Consider the following 22,995-nt stretch of genomic DNA (forward strand, 5'->3'; position numbering starts at 1 on the left):
GGGGTCGGCAACCTATTTCAAGTAGAGAGCCATTTCTCCTTAAATAATTTTAATAAATCTTACCAAGAGCCGCAAGGGTGATAGAGTGTAAAAGCCTCTGAAGATCATTTGTAACCACAAATTATTATTTTAGGATATTCAATAACATTTAATTGTTTTATATATTTATTTTCACATATTTCAAAGTAAATAATAACGAATGAAAAGGCGGCAGTCTTACAATATAAGTCAAGTACTTTATTTTGATATTGTATAAATTCTATTCGATTTCGAACCTATCACATTTAAAATTATTTTTGAAAAAATACCTTTAATAAACGGAATTTTCATTGGTTTCAATAAAACTAAACTATACAATATACGATATTTTGGGCAGGCTGAAGAGCCACACAATTTGGATAAAAGAGCCGCATGCGGCTCGCCTTTAATTTTAAAGATAACGAATTGCGGTTTCCGGTTTCTTTCATAACTTTTTATACCCTTTAAAACTGTGTATATGAAAATGGGGGTCAACTGTGAACCCTCACATTTGGTCGCGCGTCAGCCGCGTATGCGGGCAAGAATCTAAAATCAAGTCACATATTCTGAAACTAGAGATGACGGGCAACAAATTTTTCCTCTACCATTTTTTGCTCAGATTAACCGCTTAAGCATGAAATGCATTTGAGCCGTCTTAAAGTGAACACCCTGTATAGCTGTTGCCCTTATGTAAAAACCTCTGGACTGAATCCTACACGATCTTCTACTTATTTTATTTTATTTGCTAGCTGTATAAAAATACATATACATCAGGCAAAGTGTGAATTACAATAAGTACAATACGAGTATATAAAGCGAAAGCTGCCCAGCATAGCCGACACACACATCGTAATCGTACGGACACAGGAAAAGAGAAATCAGCCAGTGCTGACACTCTAGGGGATTTTAGTGACTGGAAAGGTCTAAAGATAAGAGATCACGAGGCCAACGCTGTTTTAGACGTCATGGAGGATTATCAGGATAGGTTGATGAGGAAAAAGTTTAGAGCTATTGAATTGGGATGGCAGAATAGGCTTCTGTGGAAATTGAGGAATCGTGAATGGATCGTTTCAGTGACCAAAGAGATATTTAGATCTTTGTAGAAGAATGAGGTTAGTGACATAATAGGGAGCATTAACAAGACGGCGGAGGACTTTTGATTGGAAGGACTGGGGATGCGGGAGATATTGGAGGGTTTAGTTGAGTCCCAAAGCTCTGATCCGTAAGTCCATTACTCTGAAATAATTGTTCCTGAGTTCTGCACTAAAACTAATTTCATTAGAATAATTTCGTGAATAAAATTGATGACTTGCATACCATACAGGGTGACCAGAGTTATATGCTCCACCCACTTTTTTTTTAAACGGTGGGAAATTTCGAAAAAATAAAAAACATTTATTTAATCATTTCTAGTCTAGTTTATTTTCAGTGATTGACCCATTTTTTAAACCCCTGTATCTCGAGATATAGCATCCAACTTTTGTTTTTCAAATGGAACGTTATATTTTTTGTTTAAAAAAAGGTTTAAAAAATGGGTCAATCATTGAAAATAAACTAGACTAAAAATGATTAAATACGTGTTTTTTATTTTTTCGAAATTTCCCGCCGTTAAAAAAAAAAAAGTGGGTGGAGCCTGTAACCATGGTTACCCTGTATACTGTATATAGAGGAAATCGCCTGCTTAAAACATTTTTCCAAGAGAATTATACATAGAATTTGATTCGAGCTTTTGAACATGTCTAAATTAACTAATTATTATTACAAATTCAAGAAAACTGAATTCAGTAAACAGCGGTTTGAGTATCATGCGTGGGTTCACACCAGAATGTTTATTCTTATCTTTAAGATGAATAAGGGGTGTTTAAAAAATGAAGTAAATAGAAAAAAAGAACTCCTAAAAGAGAAATTAAGTTGCTTTAAAGTTCTTCATTAATGGTTACAGCACATTAGTTTAAACAGCTCATTAATACAGGGGCCCATTCAATGATAGCCATAACAGTCAATTCCAGAGTGTGGGGAATCAATTCTGAAACTAGGGAATCAGTTTAAACGTTGTGCGTGTGAATATGTATGACATCTATTGCTAGACCTAGTAGACAAGATAAGCACCTACCTGTAGTTAACACCTGTATAACATTTCTTACCCGTCACACGGGATTAATGTACGATATACACTTTAGAGTAAAGGGAATGGTCATTAAGATAGCCTAATCAGATTCAGTTTGCCACCCACTTGTACCAAATCAAATCATTCAGTTTGCTCCTTAAGACTCATTATTATTTAACTCAAGAGGCTGTACAACTATTACCTGAGTGTGGTCACACTATTCTAACGAAAATACGTTTTTCTAAAATGGGATTTATATTAATTGTAGCCATCATAGTGATTTATCGGGGCCATACAAGGGAGCGCACGTGGGATCTAATGTTTTGGGTAATCTTTTGGAAACATCTAAGTATTCGAAATTGTCTGACAATACCCACTACAAACCACATACAAAAATCTACTACAAAAGATGCTAAGTAACTCTATGTAATTGTGTAGACCCTAAAATAAATGTTCTTGTAAGATTTCCACTGAGAACGGCACAGTGACTGGGAGTCACTGATATTTTCGGGCAGCCTGGGGACTCGTTTAAAAGTCTCGAATCACTTATTTTCTTTTACTATAATTCTAGAGATTCTAGCTAAAACATTTGTCCTAACTCCCAGTTTTGAAACTGATTAATTCTTTCTTAATTTTTTATTTAACCAGTTAAGTGTGTTTGACGTGTATACTCGTTGTGAAAAATATAAAATTGCCATTAACTATAGAAACTCGAAATTTTAATAAAATATAATAAGAATATTATTTGCTGGGATGTTTCCTTTATATAGTTAAGCTAGTGATTTGTAAGGCTGGAAACATAGTGGAGCGGCGAGCAAAGCGGCGATGATAGCGAAGAGCAAAGCGGCGAAAACAAACACAAGTTAACAAATGGGACCGCGCATAGTGGCGAGCAAAGCGAAGATAGAGCAACACTATCTATAGAGAGTGTTTGTTTTCGCCGCATTGCTCGCCCCTCCACTATGTTTCCAGCCTTACAAATCACTAGCTAAACTATCAACGCGATTAAACTCATCTGCTCGACGATACTACCATTGCTAGCCATTGTTTACTTCAAATTTACTTTCATTAATAGCTTTTGATTTAGTTTACTTGGTTAAAAGTTGTTAAAAGTGAAAACTCAAGGGAAAAAAAATATAATAATAAGGAAGTTGAAGGTAAGCTGTAAATGGGTACCAACTAAAAATTGTTGATATTTTAGAATATTATAAATTGAAATAGTTAATTAGCTGATGTGAAGTGGAAACTGTATATTAATGTTAATTTAAATTAGGGACATGGGGGGGGAAGGCAATAAGAAATATGTCTCCTTTTGTTTTATCTTGAATAAATTAAATTTGGTTAAAGCAAGAAGTACGATACGGCGGCGGGCGGGCCAAGGGAAAAGACTCGTGCAAAAGAAGAACTACTGAGATGATGAAGATGGTGAGGGTGTGTTTGGTTTGTTTCTTGTTCCGGCACTGAGGAGGCCAATGGTTGGGGGATTAACATCTTTCCGTTGTTCTCCAGCTGGAGGCAGAAATAATTGGGCCGGATGCAAAACATTGTAGATAGGATGGAGGGTGGTTGTATTTTGTAGTAATGTTACTACTAAGAGATTGGGAAAGCGTTCGCAGTTTTATAAGAAATGGCGATACTGGTTCTCTGTGGTCCTAGATTTTCCTTAAAAGTGAAACCAATGCTCGAAATAAGATGTCCAAACTGGCTACTTACAAGTTTATGTCTATAACTTTGTAAGCCTAACCTGCTCGTTTCTTAGAAATTATAAAAAACATACCTAACATTTCTTTATCATTTTAACTAATTTTGTCCATTTATACTCTGTTTTCTCTCGAAAGGCGAATAAATTAGCTTCAACGTCTGTAGAAAAATAAACGAGGTCTGTAAATTAAGTAATGAGACTGATAAGGGTCTTCTGATGATGTCCGTATCTCCTTAAGGGTACGTTCACAACGGAACTGTGAGTATATAGACGATAGCAGAGATGATAACTGATAGAGTAAAATATAAACCGCTGATTAGTGTGCACAACGGAGCTGTGATACATGCAACATGCGCGAGTAGTGAAGAAGAGTTTTTATGTTCAGCAGCCACGAAATGGTATATTTTAAAGAAAAAACGCTTTAGAAAATATCTTGTACATCCCATAAATAAAAAACGAAGTACTTTAGATGAATTTCACCATTTATACTCGTTCAAGGAACTTAGAAATTATCCGGATCGTTTTTTTGAATATGTGAGGATGGGTCCACCCACATTCGACTATATTTTAGAAAAAATAAGGTCAAAATTAAGAAAACTTTGGAAAAATTGTCATGGAAATCCTATAACCATAGAAGAAAAACTAGTGATTACTCTTAGGTAAGTAATGATTTTATTGAAAAAAAAAAACAAATAAATACACATGAAAATAAATGTAAGCACGATTTAAAAAACAAAATATTGTTTAAAAGTAAATAATAAAAAATAATGAGTAAAGACAGCACTAAATAATTTTTCGACGTCCATTTTGAAGCTCCGATACTGGAGTTCAGCTAGCAGAAAAATGAAATATTTAATTCGATCATCTATGCTCGTTTATAGCAGCGCGTATGAGTCACTAGTCGCAGCTTCGTTGTGCACGCTCACATTCGAATGTATTATGTTTTTCTTTAAGAGCTGATGCATCACTCCTATCATCTCTGCTATCATTTAAGCGCACAGCTCCGTTGTGAACGTACGTACCCTAAGCCTCTTCCCTTACGGTGAGAGACATCTATTTTGTCTAGTACAGTGTTTATTCACCGAGAATGCAGGTTCAGATAGATAAGACGAAGAAAATCATATTTTAAGATTATTCCCAAAAGCTGCTCAGATTATTCAATTTGTAATTTTCATTTACTTTAATTAAACGTAAAACTGAAACAAGGACGATTAAATACCGAGTAAATTAGATTGGGAACAGTGTAGAGACCATTGTTGTTGATTGTACAACATTAGGAGAGAGACAAACATAAGATTGGAAGAGGGTATGGTAAATTGGCCAATGACCCAGCGTACGAGAACTTCACAGCCTAGACCAAAACAGGCTTTCCTATAATATCCACCACGAACAACAGCCGCAGTAGAAGTAGTAGTGGTAATTACTTGCTCAGCTTTTCAAACTATTATTCATAAAGCTGTGAGTTGGCGCCTTTGCTCACAACACCCAAAGTCTTAGCAACCACCGTTCAGTTTGGCAAGTCTCCCTCCCCCGCCATAACTTGTTCGGATCCACATAATAGAAGCGGGCCAAACTTCCACAAGTTATTTATAATGGTTATTGTTCCATCTATCTATATAATAAACACTCTCTTTCTGCCTAAGATGGAAGCAGAGCGCGTCACTTATATGATCTTCTACACGTTTCTTCATAATGTTTTACAAGCTAACATTAATTATTACTTGTAAAACAAACGAGATGGCTCCATCAACACTTTAGGACAGTCATAATCCTCATTTTCATAATACTTAAAAACGATATCTAGAATAAGTCGATTACAATTGTTTACCACATAAAGCACACCAAAATACAATAAATCTTTCGAAAAAATAACATCAGAAAGCAAATATGGCAGTTATGGGTACAGCAGAGCAGTGACCACGAGAGAGAGAGAGAGAGAGAACAGAGAAGACAAATCAGCGCTGGGCACTTTCTAGATTAGTGGGATTAAGGAATGTCCAAGCATTAGTCACAAGGCCCAGGATCGCTTTAGCCGATCGAGAAGGATCGTATGGGTGATTTACGGATTAGGATAACGGAAAAGTGCGTTCAGGAAACGCGTGCACAAAAAATGGGGGATATGAGCCGTTTATTTTGTAAATGGAGCAAGTCCATTTTTGAAAAAAAAATGAAGATAATGGTAATTATAGATAAAATTTAGTATGATCTTTTTATCTGTAAACAATTTAGAGTCAAAAAAATTCAGAATCCTAATATTTGGGAGATGGAAGTTTTAGGTCTTAACAATATTGTAAATATGTTTAATTTGAAAATGGTGCAAGTCCATCTTAGGTTGAAATTATTTAACCGTACAGCAAAATTTAACTCCGGTTGCTGTATGGTGAAGCAAATGTGATGGTTTAACATCATGTCTGAAATGTAGGGTGTTTTTATCTATTTATCTTTGATATTGGTAATCGGTGATGGTACAATATTTCATAAAATTTATTATTATTTAATAATAATAAGTACATCTTAATTTTGTGTTTCGATAATAACACCAACACCGGGAAATTTTAGTACTATTCGACTTATATTATCGGCTGTCAAGTAAGTTGTGTTGTTTTGTGCTCGGTGTACGAAAAAGTTTCATTATTTGAAAATTAATAGCGGATTGTGTTTATTTTATAAAAAGAAAAAATGGCTGAAACCGATTGCAACGGTAATTATAACTCTGATGCATCAGAAAGTGAATTTGGTAGGTACCAAAAAGTAAAATAAAAATACTTTTCTGGGTAATAACGCCATTTCAATAAAATCCTCATTGGCAAGTAATTTTATTATGTTTATAGAAATAAGACCCATGACAATCGGTAATAAAAGAAGAATCTTGGAATCAGAATCTGAATACGAAGGCAATTCGGACCAAAATGATTCAAAAAAAGAAGAAGAATAGTTGAACTATCGATTAGTATTTTGTTTTTATTGTTAAAAAAAGACTGATACGACTGAAATATTATCCATTTAAATCAACGATTACAATAATTCATTAATTTTGTAAGTGAGGCAAGTCCATTTAGTTATAATAAATCTTTATTTTTCTTAGCCAGCACTATAAACACTATTGGATTATAAACTTACATTATCTACGAGTAATACCACAAAATAGAAAAAATATGCCTATTATTAATATTTACCACTATTTTTAAATTTATTGAAACGCAAAACCTTAAATTGCTCGAAATAACAAAAAATGGACTTGCCCCACTTTCAAAATAAACGGCTCATATGTTAGTTTACAAGAAGGGATTAATTTTACAAATTATTACTAATTAATGGTCAGCAATTGAACATAAAAATATTGTATCCGATACTCTTTTTTTGTCGACATGAATTGTACATCTCCTCACTATTCTGGATATCCAACAACGTTACTGTTACGTTATAATTAGTTAGAATGAGATAGTTGTTAGAAGAAGAGGTCATTACTAAATATTGAAGAGATAAGCGCGCATATGGGGTACAGAAGATGCTTCACGTAACCTTAAGGGCTAACACAGTATTGTTAACTTAATTGTTATTCTAGTAGCCAAACGACATTATTAGACGGTAAACTCAACCTTACATTCTGTACAAACCTAGCCTGCTACCTTCCCTACTCGCCGCAGAAAGCAATTGTAAGTTCCATTCACGTCTTACAGATATTCCCGCCCCTTCATATTACAAATTATTACACCGTCCAACCACAATTTTAATCATTATATTTTCTCTAGCAAAAACTAATCTATGTCTTAATTAAATTCATAACAAATGTTTAATAAAATGGCCGTCTTCTAATTATTAGTAATAATGTTTTGAAATTGGATAAACCGACTGACAACTAATTTAGCAAATATTTTTCTTTATGTATTTAGGATGAAATCAAGGAAAAATATAATTACTATGTTACAATATAACTTTATTAATTATAGGTCTGTGATACGAAAAGTACGTCACAAATGGCATACAAGATACATTGAGATTTCTGGTAAACGTTAAATCAATATAGGTATTTAACGTTGTTGGAGAAGTTTCAATATTAGACAAATTGAACTCGCTGAGCATGAAGTCGGGCAATGAGCGGTTTTGTGAGACATCAACATTAAAGTCTCCAACTATCATAATTGGTGTAGTAAGATCAGGCTCGTAATCGGGTATAATTTTAGCGATGTTTTTTGGAATATTTTAACAACGATCATAACATAAAGAGTTTAATTTCTGCTAACGCTGTGCCCGGATGGATGTACACACACCCGAGTACGAATTTGAAGATGCCATTGGCCTTTTTCGTTTACTAGACAGACATCACCAGCTTTTGCGTCTTTCATTTCCAAATAAAATTTCCGAAATGTCAATGTTAACTCTATTACAATCAGTGAAGCTATTGATGTTGCGATATATGGCGACTCCACCGGCTTTGCGACTTTTACCATTCGATTGTTCTTGAGAAGCCCTTTCCAACCGTATGCGATCTCTGAATTTGGTTTTGGCTTTTCGACGCGTAAAGGCCGACATTATATATTTTTGATATTTTTTTATTCTAACACCTTATTATATTCACTGTCACTATTTTAAACTAATGTTTTATATACAATAGATAGATTGTGACAACAGCTGACGATTAAAACTTAAACGAACATCGTAGCTTCTCCGAGTCAAAAGTTATACTAATTGCAAATCTCGATACGCAGCAAAATTATCTCAAAATGGCGGAGCTTCCCCCTCCACCGCTCGCAATGCGTCACACTCCTCGCTTATCGTAATGAATTCTTTGATCCTTTAGCTATCCAGTGGTCTAATTTAATTTTGGATGTAGACGATAGATTCGAAACTATAACGCCAAACTGTATCCCCCGATTTTGTTATCATTAGGTTTTTTGGATTCAAATTTAAAGAGGTATTCACGTCAAAAATACAAGCCACAAATGCCATGTCTTTTAAAACAAATAACCAGAGTATCGAATAATTCTGGGTTACCAGGGGTAAAGATAAAAGTAATATACAAAGTGCAGAGATGCGGTTCCTAAGAAGAGTTAAGAGTTGCACAAAACGAGAGAGGATACGGAATGTTGAAGTACGGGACGAATTGGATATAGTGTTAACGAATTTATAGAGGAGGGAAAAGAGAGATGGAAGAAGCACCATAATCCAACTAGAAGAGTACCTGTAATGGTCAATAAGTACAGACCTAGAGGACAACGTAGTGTAGGACGACCATTGAAAAGATGGAGGTGAAAAAAAACATTTGTGAAGACGGAACAGGCATGTTGCCTAATCCCTGAAGTGTAGAATTAGGAGAAGAAAACGAATAACTAAGCTTGCTGAGAGATTTGAGACATGTTAGCAACATATTCTTTTCTTCTGGGCGACAGTTTAGTAAGAGTGTTAAAAAAAAAATAAGGAAGCTAGTTCTGAAATAATGCGAGAGATATGTTGAATGAACTGTGGGCTGAAGAACCGTGTACATTCAAGTAAGATCAGCACATTCAGTTTTGTTAACAGCAGCACTCTGGCCATTCAATGCGGTGTTGGCGATGTGAGTACATGTGAAAGAGAAAACTGCAGAAGCGTTGAAAAGACGGAGTGGAAGAAGAAGAAGACAAGACACAATATGAGGGCGTCGTAAAAGAGGTGGCCGTTGAGCAACGGTTGAGAAAGGAGGGCCGTTACTCTGGTTCATGTGTGAACGTGTCCATTTCATGGCACTGTGTGTGAATGGCAGCATTTGAATAGAAGATGCGCCTGCGCATACAACAATAACAAAACCAACCTGGTGCAATTTTCTTCACTCGATTGTATGACTAAACTGATACTGGACCTACTCCCCGCCCCCATTCTGCAGCTTGCAGTCTGCTAGGTCCCTAACACTGGCTGGAAGTTTCCGACTGCTGTGCTCCTATTGGGTAAACTTTGGAAATCAGTCCTCAGACTACTCTGGGTATCCCATCTGATAAAGTATATAAAACACTAATCTTGCGCGGCAACTCAATTCGAGTTCAACCGAATGCAGTTTTCAAAGTTCAATGTCCTTTTAGAATAGCCACTTCTATAATTGTGTAGTTTTCCCTTAGGTAATTTTAATTTATTTTGTAATTTACAATCTGTATACATTGTATACAATAAGTAAATATGAAGAGTATGATGAACTGGTGCAGGAGGAGAGCAGGAGGAGAGAAGCTACCCAGCGGTAGCACTCTCTATAGGAGAGAGGAGAATGTGAGGAGGAGAATACGAGGAGGAGAGAGGAGAGATTTAGTTCTTCAGACTATATGGAAGTCGCCAGAGGCCACTGGCGATTTAGTCGGCGAGGAGTATTAGGGATGTCAGAGGAAGCGAGAGACAGTACAAAAGGATTAGAGCTAGTCGAGAAGTAGTATGGAATTTTTGGTATTTGGTCTTGGCGAGTTGGTGTACGAAGGGTATGTTGAGGTCGTTGTGAAGAGTGAAGTTAGCTACCGTAGAAAGGAGCGTCAGCTGAAATGTCTGTACAGTCCGTATGTTTGTAGGTTTGGCTGAACCCCACAGCTCTAGTCCGTAAGTCCACATAGGTTTGAGGATAGTACTGTATGTTAAGCGTTTGAGTTCTATGGGTAATTTGGAGCGTCGTCCAAGTAGTCTGTAAAGCAGTTTCGCACGTTTTGTCATTGCTAGTCTTTTAAGTCTAGTGTGTGGATTCCACGTGAGTGGTTTGTCCATGTAGAGCCCAAGGTAGCGCACCAGATCTGTACAAGGAAGAGGATTGCTGTTGAAGAGGACAGGTGGACAGGAGCCCCGCCGGAGAGTAAACGTAGCATGCTCTGGCATTTCTGCAGGGCGCTTTAAATTAAATTATTCTATAAAAATTTATGTCATTATAAATTAAAAAGAGCGAAGTGAATTGTTAAATTTAATTCAAATATTTTTATTTCTGTTCCTTTGTTTAGCTGCTCATCGTTTGTGTGATGCAATTGGAAATAGTGTTCCTCTTCTAGTTTTCAGAACTACAGATGCACTAGGCTGACATGATCATTCCTTTTCGAACTAATCATATTTATAAACGGAAACAAAACTACTCGACAGACGGCCTACGAGCCACTGCCTATGACAGGGGTCCCCCCAAACTATGGCCCGCGGGCCACATGCGGCCCCCAGAGGACATTTATCCGGCCCTCGCCGCACTTTCGGAAGGAACATCTCTTTCATTGGTGGTCAGTAAGAGGAGCACTATATGTGGCGGTGCTGCAAAGCGCTGCGTCGCTCATGTACAGTACTACTTCCGATGACGCGGGATGCACGCGTCACGGCTCCGAAAACAGTGTAAAATAACAGCAGAAGTAGGAAGAAAGTCAAAGCTCTATAACTAAACCGGACATTGACCATCTCATTCGCCAAAAGCAGGTCCATAATTCCCACAGAAATACTGGGCAGTTTGGTGATTTAAATTTACTTGTTCTTTATTTGAAATATTCTATTTGTTCTAGTTTTTTTTATATTCTGGCCCTCCAACGGTCTGAGGGACAATGAACTGGCCCCCTGTGCAAAAAGTTTGGGGACTCCTGGACTATGATGTGAAATATGGTTTTATTTGAAAAGATTTGTGTTTAATTTGATATTATTCTTTTTAAGTGCATACGTTTCTTTTTATGTATTTTTCATATATTATGTATTTAAAATATTAAATATACAACTTCATTCATTCATTTATTCTACAAAAGTTTAAAGAAAACAGTTTTGTTTGTTTTTCAAGAAAATCGTAACAAGAGAAATTGTTCAGTAAGTGATATATTTCCAGTCAATCGAAATTTTTCAAATTCGGTATCTTGGAAATACTGTGATTCTTATTTAATACCATAGTCTTAGGCTGCTAAGTGAAGATGACGTGCAAAGGTGGTTAACGGAAAACCCATCATGATCTGAAATTCTTTCTAATTTTTTTCAGAGAAACGTCTAAATATATCTGAGAATAGAACTGCAAGTTTAGGATGAGTATCAGAAATTTTTGAAAATTCTTCCCCAATTGTGAGGGTCACTCACCTGAACTGACTTTCAATGCAATCTTCTCTAATTTCTAAATATTCTAATATCTGAGTCTACCGTTCAGAAGTATAAAGCCGAGAGACTAAAACTACCAGATGTAGGCGACGTTAAGGTAATGAAGAAATCTTCCATTGTGTACTTTTGAAAGTCAATCAATCCTCCATACGAACGATTCATGTAGAACTAAATCAAGATTGATCTAATTCTAGGTTATAATCACTTATTCAACAATGCTTATTAAAATTAGCTCAACATTTTTGAAGATAACTATCAGAATTGATGATAACGACGACAATGATGATGATGCTGGCGATTATGAAAGAATGAATATGAAAGAGAGGATGTTAGCGCGATGGTCATCATAGTGGTAAAGTTATCCAGACAGTGGTTGGCTGGGAAGGTTCAGTCGGCGGCTAATGGCGCTGCCAAGAGGTTTGAGAAAAGTTACTTTATGCAAGCAAAGCTTCGGGGTCTTTATCATTTTTTTTTTATTTTTTCTTTTCCTCCAGTTCAAGGAGAGCTGGCAAGTGTCGCTGTACTGTAAGGAGACAAAAAGTGAAGACATTAGGCAAGGTCCTAGTGGCCACCAACAACAGCACTAAGCGGTGGTGTGACTATACTTGAAACTGGTGGTGAAGAGAGTTTTTGGACGAGGAAAGAACATCCCAGCCCGCCAATGCCAGCCAGTAAGGGGGTAATGGAGCTAAATCATGCATACGCAACGTAATTACAACTTGGAGGGACCCAAGTCCACAACCTCCCCTCAAACAGACACAACGAACTCCGGCTCTCAGAGAGGTCAGACGGAGAAGGGAGAGCATCCGTAATTAGCCCAGCAATGTTTTCTCTTTCTCTTTCAACTTAACTAATGATTTCCGCTAATCTATAATCCGCTGAAAGTTTACCATAGAGGAAGAACCGCAATAGTATCAAATTCCAAAACTGAGACTTCATTAAAAAAGGGAATACAAGAATAATTTTTCAACCTCTACAAAGTGCCGCACAATCTCATTGGACTCACCACAGCCGGCGCAGATTGGCAGCGACTGGGTAAGGCCGCATTTGAAAAGATGGTACTCTAAATTCGCATGTCCACTCAACACCTGAACAAACTGGCGGATCCGGGACCTGCTAAAACCAACTATAGCCGTTTTTGACAGGCTAAGAGTTTCTTTAGCCTGACGGCAGTCAGCTCGGGATCTCCACCGTTTCCGATGTTTCTTCAAAAATCCACTGCTCCACCTCTGTTCTGCAACGTCGATAGGATACAGGGATAATGGTCTGAGGAGTCATTTTTGTCATCGCTGCTCCTTCCTTTGCTATTTCATCAGCAAGTTCATTACCCGGAATCCTGGAGTGACCAGGGATCAAGCAACCGAAACTCAAAGACAGCCTAGACAGAATGGATGAGCTTGCGAGATAGTCATGAAGGGTCATGAAGGCGCAAATTTACAGTGACCACTCTAGGTATCCGAGACTCAAAGGTAATCAATTGTGAAACGTGTTTCAGAGAACTGAAGATGGCCTAATACCTAGATAGATAGCTAGGTAAAAAAAGGTAAAGAAAAGAATGAAATGGGCAATAACATCTTTTCTATTTCCGATTATATTGGTAACGCAAAAGGACTAAAGTTAGTACAACGGTCATCAAGAGAAGACTTCCTTCAAGATCAATTATCGACTTATAAATTTGTGCGGCAGAACCTTCTTTTGTTCACATGCTATTAATAAAGGGGAATCTTTTCCTAAAAATAGAATAAGCCAGGTTTTACAATGAAAAAAAAAAATTATAAAAAAAACTTGTGGAAGGGGATTAAGAGGAAAACTGTTCAGAACTTGTAGAAGATAGTGGAGAGAGGGGACCGCTACTGTAAAGTCCTTGAAGAGCAGCAGCTCTTTACATTAAGGAGGGAGATGAATGTATGAATAGAAAGATGAGATGCTGCTGGCCAGATGTGTGAATGGGACATTCCAAAAAAGATGAAGTGTTAAACCGACGGATGGACAAAAGATCATCATCATTGCTTTGGCTTGGTTGAAGAATTCTGTGACGTGGTCTAGAGTATGAGTCTTGTGAATTAGACACGCTACATCATACATTCTATGAACGCCACAAGTTGCTGAACCAAAAGTCGTCGTACTCATGTCAGTTTTCATTTTTTTATTGAAGAGAGAAAAATTGCTATAACAGTTAATGCAACTTTTAAAACTTTTCCATTTTTGGAAAAATTTTATCCTTAATTTCAAGTACAGTCCGATGTTTCATCGGTTTCATAACTATTCATCAAACAGGAGATTATGAATGAGCAGATATGTGAGTGAAAAAAAAATTTAGCGAAGACGTTCCAGACATTCTACGGACTCAGAGAAGCCCTAAATTAATTATATAGTCCGAAAAACTGGGTCTCAAGAACATGGCTTGCGCTTCTGAGCCTGTAGAGCAACGTTTCCCCAATCTTTTTTGGCTCGCGTACCACTTGGTAGTACTTCATTGTACAGTGTCGTAAAAATGATTGTATTTCATGAAATTTGTTATTCCGAGTGTCCTATTTTATTATTATCATCTTTATTTGTTCAGAGATACAATGTATCTGTTACAAAGGAGTTCAAGTTCATGTTCACTTAAAGTGTAAGATTTTAGTTTTAAAACTTTTTTTAATAATTAAAAATTGCCTACATATTTTTCTCTTTAAATTATTAATAAGTTCTTCTTTAGGATTATTATATTTGTGCCCAAATCTTCTAATTAATTTCTTTTAAGCATTCAACTACCTGTAAGTACCAATTAAATTTAATGTTAGATAGAGCTTCCTCATTACAATCAGTCTCTTTAAGCAGATCTTTACATTGTTATCATTTAAGTTCTGTCACATGATAATTCTATTAAATTTTCTTGTATCTTTTATTGATAATGATGTAGCTTTCCTAACTTTTCTTTATAGAAGGCGGTTTGAAATCCAATTATCATTTGGTGTTTTCGGGTTTTAGAAAATGCTCTATGAAAGACAATTTTAATTCTGTTAAATGTTCTATCATATTTATATTTTCTCGTATATCTTGAGGCAGAGTAACCTTATTACTGTACGTAACAACTTAACTGTACAATATTTAATTAAAATAATCTTTATGAATTATAGGAAAAAACGACTAGCAACTCGCGTACCACAGGTTGGGAAACGCTGCACTAGACCAATACTCGCCCCAAGTCTGTAGGATTGTATTGAGCGATTATATAGATCATATTATACTGAGTTTATTGTAGAGAAGAAAGAAATGATTTTTGGGTTCGGAGTGATGAGAAGTTGGATTACGATTTCTTCTCAAGTGTTATTTGAGGGAAAATAAGATTAGACTATAATATACCGCAAAAATTGAATATGTTTCAAAAATTCGAGATTTAAGTAAATATATGAGTCAGAACCTTGAGTTTTGTCGTTAAGAAATGTCATGATAGTGTTCATAGTAGTTGGTTTTCCTCCAGATTCCTTTGCAGTAATTGATTAAATATTTAACGGATAACTTATTAATTAATAGTGCTATTATATTTTCTCGTATATCTTGAGACAGACTAACGTTATTACTGTACATAATAACTACTTCACTGTATAATATTATTAAATTAAAATAATTTTTATGTATTATAGTAAAAAACGTTTCTTTGATATTTTTAAGCTGTAAATGTTTTTAAAAATATTTTATGTCCGCTATTACTGATTATTTTTCGCGTACCACCAACCAGCAACTCGCGTACCACAGGTTGGCTGCTGTAGAGAGTAGATAAATTCTCTAGTTCAAGAATGGAAAAATCGCCGGAAATCTCAAAGTTAAAATTTCATTTTTTGTACCTTGAAGAACATGAGATCCGACCACGAGGTCCTCTGAAGAACTCAGTAATATGAGCTTAATAGTCTTTTAGAAGAGTTTAAACAAAAATAGAAGCAGAAAGTGAAGTATGTGCGCTGAATCAAAGATGAAAATATTACAGCAATTGGGGACAAGTTGGAAATCACTAATGATCGTCTGGATTGCTTAATTGAAAGCAACCAGAAACAAACAAACAGAACAAAAAAAAAAAATGGCAACCTAAAGAAGAAAAAATGAAAAATGGTGTCTTCTATAAATGTTGGGGGGGAAAACTATGTTGAAAAAAATTGTTTCAAAAGAAAAAAAAGGAAAGTGTAAGCAGATGAAGGAGGCATATCAAGTTTATGACGAAGACATTGAAGGCTGGTAGATGATGAAGGTTACTTGGTGCAGAGTGGAAACCAGTTGTACGTCTACAATCGACTGCCATATACAGCCATCATGGAAGAAGATACGAGTGCATATCGGCCTGTAGCGGAGGTCTTGTAGTGATTCTTAGAACTGTAGAAAATCTGCCAACACAACTGCCCTCTGCTGTCACAATGTACGTCGGAGATGTAGCTAAATAGGGGGTTAGATCCACTCTTGCTCAAAAAGTCAGACTGAAAGACACTATTCTGTACAGAGGTTCAACCAAAGTCGCCTTACCTCTTCTCACAACAACAGCCACTCATCCTATCTTTACTACTTCTATTAGGGATTTTTATTGTTTTCAGTGATTTACAATGACTCTTTGGCGTATTTGGTTACCTTCATAAATCCAACTATTCCAAAACGATCCACCAAGGAGTTTTCCCTTTTAGTACTTCACTCGGTCTTTCCTTTTTTGTTTAATAATTGCAAATGATTCTTTAAACTATTTTTTTCCGAAATCCAAGATCAATCTACAGAAACTCCAAGAACATCTTATAGATTCAAGAACTGATTCCTCTCTCTTCACTTGCGATAGAAAAGAAGCTCGTCAAATTGAAAGTATATAATTTTTGTTTATAATATTAATTTTACATACTGTATAGTAAAATTTAGCTTTAGCTGATTTAATTATTTATTTTTAAAAAACTAAACAAGGCAACATTTACACAGAACTCTTTGAATTCATAAAACACAACAGGATGACGCTGTAATTAATCAAAATACTAAAGACGCTCGTCATGGATAGGGTTTATAGAGTAGACCAACTAAGAAATCAAAAACCAAAACTCAAAATAACCTAAACAATGAAGGTAAAGAAGACAACAAAGTAAACATTTATGAAAAGATAATCATTGATTTTATTTTGGATATATTAACGCTCAAAGGTATTTCTTCGAACACCTAACATTTATAGTGGCTGATTTGCTAAGTTCAAGTGGCCAAAAACCAAGGGAAAAAAACCTATGGGTAACTAGCAGTTATTTCTTTAATTTAGTGGTAAATGGTTAACTTTAAATGGTAGAACTTAAGAAAGATGAATTTTGAGTCGATTTCCGTTGGGCAAGATGTCGCATCTAATTCTATTCAGACCAATTAGAAATAAAGACAGAAAATAAATCTATTATCCTGGGACTATTGTCCCCTTAGAATAAAAACATGTACAATTGGAGGCCCTATTGGTTTGGCCTGTATTTTAGATATTTGTAAACAAAAAAATAGGCAAGTATTTACAATTACGAGTAATAAAATTAAAATTAAGGAAATAAATGAAATACAATTATAGTTTCGGAGGAAGCTGAGTAGAAAGTAGATAATTGAACAGAAGGGATTTAAAGATGGAAAGGGTAGGAGCATGACGGACAGATGAAGGCAAGGAGTCCCAGAAAGAGGTAGCGCGTATTAAGGGAGGATTTTTCGAAGAATGAAGAACGGTTTGAGGGAATATAGAGTTCAGAGGAACCAGATCTAGTATCACAAGAATGGATCGAGGATTTGAACTTAAAGAGTTGGAAAATATAAGATGGCCTTTGAGATTGGATAACTTGGAAAAGGAATGATGCCAAAAAATACTGGCGGCGATAGACAGGAAAAAGCCACTTCAACTCGTCAAAGTAGCACGAAATGCGAGTGTCTCTGGGAATGCCGAAAATAAATCGTATGAAGCAGTTCATGGAGGCGCTTGAGCTTAGCTTCGAGATCACCAGAAAGATCGGCCATACACTAAGCAACCATAGTCGAAATGTCGGAAACTGAGAGAGGAAACCAGGAGTTGCCGGATCTTAATTGGTGACGGAAACTATTAAACTGCTTCAGGATGTGGATGGAACGGCGAGAGATTTGGGAAACATGGCTTCATGTAAAATTAATTTCGAGTCGGCTACCATTTGGCAAGATGTCTCACATCTAATATAATTCAGATCAATTAGACAGGAGTTCATTCTATCCCAAGTTCCTCCCATCCTCCGCAGTATGACTATCTACTCACTAATCCTTAGCCTAACAACCAATCATTCCGAGCAATAACTTGTTTTTACGTATTGATGAAGACAGTTTGCACTGACTGCTTCGCCTCCACAGAACTTACGCGCTAACTAACCAGTAATATAACTCCCGTGACATCGCAGTCAGTTAAGGAGCAGTACTGGAATTCCATTCGTCTTCTTGCACAGCTAACAAGTGCTATAACGTCAATTCATTACATGCATCTTATTTACCCGCGCTAGCTTACATTATTTTATAACTTCGCCTTACGGCAGCCTTAATAACTGGGGAACTAACAAGATTAAACTAAAAATAAATCTTTTTCTTCAACTAAAGTACACCCACACAAATCAGTACATTGTCACGTGACTACAGAAGTACAAAAATACTGCCCTATAAACATTAAAAAAATCAAAAATAAATTTTAGAAATAACTCACCCGCAACAGGAGCACCGAATTTGGAAATATATTTAGCGAAGCGAGAGTCGCTGTCTGATCGACTAACATTCGGCCATCTTCGGTACTAAGATGTTGATCATATGGTGCAACGTTCAGTACCTTCAGAATCTGTTAACACAATACACCAGTTAATAATGTTAAGGTTAATAGTAAGAAAATGCAAGTGAATATAACCAAGTTAACTTTTCCTAACAATGAAAAACTAGTGGTAAAAACAATTATTAATAATAACAGGCGCTGATTAAGCCTTTACAATAAATAACTGTAAATGTTAATATTTTGAGCTTTAGTCTCTTACAATAATAAATTTAACTAATTACTGAAGGCTTTTCCAAAGGGGTTTTTGTAGAGGTCTGTCTTAACACTCCATTGGACGAAGATTAAATAATTAGAAAAGCGATTTTGTAGTAAAAATATAAAGGATCACTTCAAACAAGATTTAATATAAGACATAATCTTGTTCTTTCATGATTTTTATCACCTAAATGTGAGGATTGTTTTGTATAAAACATTAATATAGTTTAGCAGTAAATGATTGGGTTCTTGGTCTGACCAGAGAGTAAAATTTCACATAGACAAGGCACTAAAGCAAACAACTCAAATAGCAGAGTTACTCCTCTACAATACTTAAATTTGATCTGAATTTGAGCAACTCTAGCTCCCTATACATTATTTACATTTTACTGCCTCTCTTTAGAGAGGTTAGATATTCTTCTGAATAATGGAACTTGAATTTCATTCTGTTCTAAGGTTCAGCAATTCCAATTATTTTACGATTTGAAAGAAATATAATTGAAGAGCTTGGTGCAAAAAGGAGTTATCTATATTTTTTTTTTCAGAAAATGTGTTTAGTGGCGCCCCCTATTGTATGTTCAATTCTACATCTTTTGGTGCATAAACGAGTCTGCATAAAGACTTATTTCTCTTACTTATTTACTTATTACTTAGCCGATCATAATATTTATACTTACTTACGAGGGTCGTTTGAAAAGTCCGTGCAAAAAGAAAAACTACTTAATTTTTTGGGGTAAACCTTTTTTATTTTTCAACATAGTCTCCTTTTAGGCTTATACACTTCGTCAAACGCTGCTCTAGTTTGTTGATCCCTTCCGAATAATAGGATTTGTCCAAGTCTGAAAAATAGCCATTCGTTTCTGCAATCACTTCCTCGTTTGAATAAAATCTTTTTCCCGCCAGCCATTTCTTCATATTGGGGAACCAATAGTAGTCCGAGGGAGCCAAGTCTGGAGAATAGGGGGGATGTGAAACGAGTTGGAACCCTATTTCCATTAATTTTGCGACCACAACTGCTGAGGTGTGAGCTGGTACGTTGTCGTGATGGAAAAGGACTTTTTTGTGGGCCAATCGTGGGCGTTTTTCTTGCAGCTCGGTTTTCAAACGGTCCAATAACGATGAATAATATGCACCAGTAATAGTTTTACCCTTTTCCAGATAGTCGATGAGGATTATTCCTTGCGAATCCCAAAAGACAGTCGCCATAATCTTTCCGGCCGAAGGAACGGTCTTCGCCTTTTTTGGCGCAGATTCCCCCTTGGTAACCCATTGTTAAGATTGTTCTTTGGTCACAGGAATGTAGTGATGTATCCATGTTTCATCCACAGTGACGAAACGACGCTTAAAGTCCTGCGGATTCTTCTGGAACAGCTGCAAACCGTCCTTGCAACACTTCACACGATTTCGTTTTTGGTCAAGCGTGAGCAATCGCGGCACCCATCTTGCGGATAGCTTTGTCATGTCCAAATGTTGATGCAAAATATTATGTACCCGTTCATTCGAGATGCCCACAGCACTAGCAATCTCACGCACCTTCACTCTTCTGTCATCCATCACCATATCATGGATTTTATCAATGATTTCTGGATTAGTAACCTCAATAGGGCGTCCAGAACGTTCAGCGTCACTTGTGCCCATATGGCCACACCGAAAATTTTGAAACCACTTATAAACTGTTCTAATCGAAGGTGCAGAGTCACTATAATGTTTATCAAGCTTCTCTTTAGTCTCCTGAGGCGTTTTGCCTTTCATAAAGTAGCGTTTAATCCACACACGAAATTCTTTTTCGTCCATTTTTTGAAAATCACTCGACTTCCTCGATTCAAACGAATGCCAAACACAAAGAAATAGACCGATCTGGCTGATACTTGGTGTGTGTTCTTCCAAGAGATGCTACTAACTAAACATAACCTCGATACGCGCCAGTAGTGCTATCTCTCTGACTTTGCACGGACTTTTCAAACGACCCTCGTATTCTCTAACCTAGGTTAGATTTGGAGCAAAAATGAGTTTTCTACTGCAGATAACTTTCTTTTGCTCCAAACAGAAAAGATGGCGCAATCAATCAAACAACAATTTTTATATTAGGTTTATTTAATGTTTATATTAGGTAGATATTATTATTTTTCTTTTTGACAGGCATAATAATATATCTAACATTCGCTTCGACAAGACACAAAATGCCACTTAAAAGCTCAAAAACAAGAAATCTGTTGACTTAAGTACTTAATATGTACTCAAGTTTTACTGAAAATTATGATTTTGGTGCAAAAAAGAGTTAGCTGCAAAATAACTTTTGCTTATAGCAAGCTTAAAAAAATGCCCTAGAAAGTTCAAATTGAGCCCCAAATGACCCCATCATAATATATTAACTAATCCTTACAGCAGACACAACATAAGGAATACATCTTAAAGCATATTTAGTTTTTTGTCCCTACTAAACATTTTAAAAAACTGTAGATAACTCCTTTTTGCACCAAGCTCTTCAATTGTGCTACCAACTTTATTTTTATTTCCGTTAGTACCCATAGAAAAAGACAATAGAATTCTTTAGAGACGATAAATGTATCAAAGTTACGTTCATTAGCATTGACAACCTCGAATAAACATAATTTCTTTTAGTAATTTCTGCAGTTGTGAGAAAGATAAGGAGAGTTGTGAATGAAATATGGCAGAGGTCAAATTTTAGGAGAACTTTACCCTCTCGCAGAGGGTGAAGAACAACTAAAAGAATAGCGTTATAAATGAAGGTTGTCATAGGCAGATTCTGTGTCCAGAGAAAGGCCAAAGAGCCTACCAAAGCTCACTAATACGTGCACATACATGGAATGGGGATATCGGTAGTGGAAGTTTTCAGTAGTTGGAGGCGCCGGGTAATAATTAAATGGCGGCCTCGGGCGCCGGAGGCCGCAAAAAGCGTCTTAAAAACGTGCTATACACCACTTCGCCCTCTGTCGTAGAGTAGCTACAACTAAGGGTCTGACATATTCCTTGGAGTGGCCGCGCCCCCTTTTTGTTTTTGGCGTCGTTCACCCTGGGCCACAGCAAGGGTGATGGGCCAGCAAAGAGAAGGAATAGTGCTTAATCATAATTCACAGGGTTGTATGTAGCCAGCAGCAGGGTAACTGTTAAGGACAATGGGCTGGGCAGAGAAGGGGGCTGATTAACGGGCCTGTATTAGTAACAGTAACGTCCGGCAGGGTGCACCGCAAACAGAACGTGTGCAAAAACACACCTTATCTCTTAAGCTAGTAGTATACCGAAGGCCCTTTCTCTAAACTCATACCTTCATATACATATAGCAACATCACACCAGGGACTCAACGGCACCATTACTAATGAGGCTAACTTAAAGAGAGAAATAACCAGATAGCACCACCAATCAACATTCCTTTTGTATAACTCTGTTCCCTTGCAGTGGCTCCTATAAATAAACTCAAGTCTCTTCCTGATAACACTTCACATTCTAACTTACATACAAACATCCAGCATAACTATTAAAACAGCTACATTACACTTCTAGCTACTTTATAACTTCATTAAACAATTTGCACCATTTATTCTCCAACTAAATAATGGAGTGAATACAACAAAACTATTTCTTTTATTTTTGTTATTTTATTTAGTATTTTTATTCAATATTCAGCAACAAATTTGCACCCGCGGCCAAACTATATTTCATTATGCCTAGCACATCTAATAGTTTTCAATTTTATTACAAATGAAACACTTCCAAAAGTTTTGGGATATATTTTGGCCCACCAGTGATGTTAATACTTTTCGTTGTCATTCTGCATTTACTGCAGCAAAGATGTTGCACCAGTGTTTACGAAACTCTCAACAGCTTCTTAATCATTACTAAAGAGGTGTACGAGGTGTGGCTATTAAATAACGAGACTGATGCTGCTACAGAAAAACTATGCATGCGCCAAATCTTAACGACCGACAGCTGTGCAGCGTAAAGCGTTCTCTTTCAATTGCAGCGTCTCACACGTGTTTGTAGAGAAATCTGTCTGATCGGAACCGTCGTTTTTGTAAGAGGTGTTAGTTTCGTTTGGCCGAAAACATAATACTACACTTGTAGTAGAGCAACGAATTGTCGTGAAATTTCACATGGAACTT

At 36.4% G+C, this 22,995-nt stretch overlaps 1 protein-coding gene across 2 annotated transcripts in view; it reads right to left on the bottom strand.

Moving 5' to 3' along the window:
• LOC141457234 (ubiquitin carboxyl-terminal hydrolase 48-like) overlaps positions 1 to 22,995 on the bottom strand; it is a 189,355-nt gene that overhangs the window by 70,653 nt on the left and 95,707 nt on the right. For both annotated transcript variants that reach the window (XM_074133918.1, XM_074133919.1), the window contains exon 18: positions 18,559 to 18,687. In XM_074133918.1, coding sequence (XP_073990019.1) covers positions 18,559 to 18,687 — 129 coding nt within the window. The remainder of the gene's footprint in view (positions 1 to 18,558; positions 18,688 to 22,995) is intronic.

The sequence above is a fragment of the Rhodnius prolixus genome, unplaced genomic scaffold (genome assembly GCF_049639745.1).
Source record: "Rhodnius prolixus isolate KJV_2025 unplaced genomic scaffold, Rpr scaffold_10, whole genome shotgun sequence".
Taxonomy (NCBI): domain Eukaryota; kingdom Metazoa; phylum Arthropoda; class Insecta; order Hemiptera; family Reduviidae; genus Rhodnius; species Rhodnius prolixus.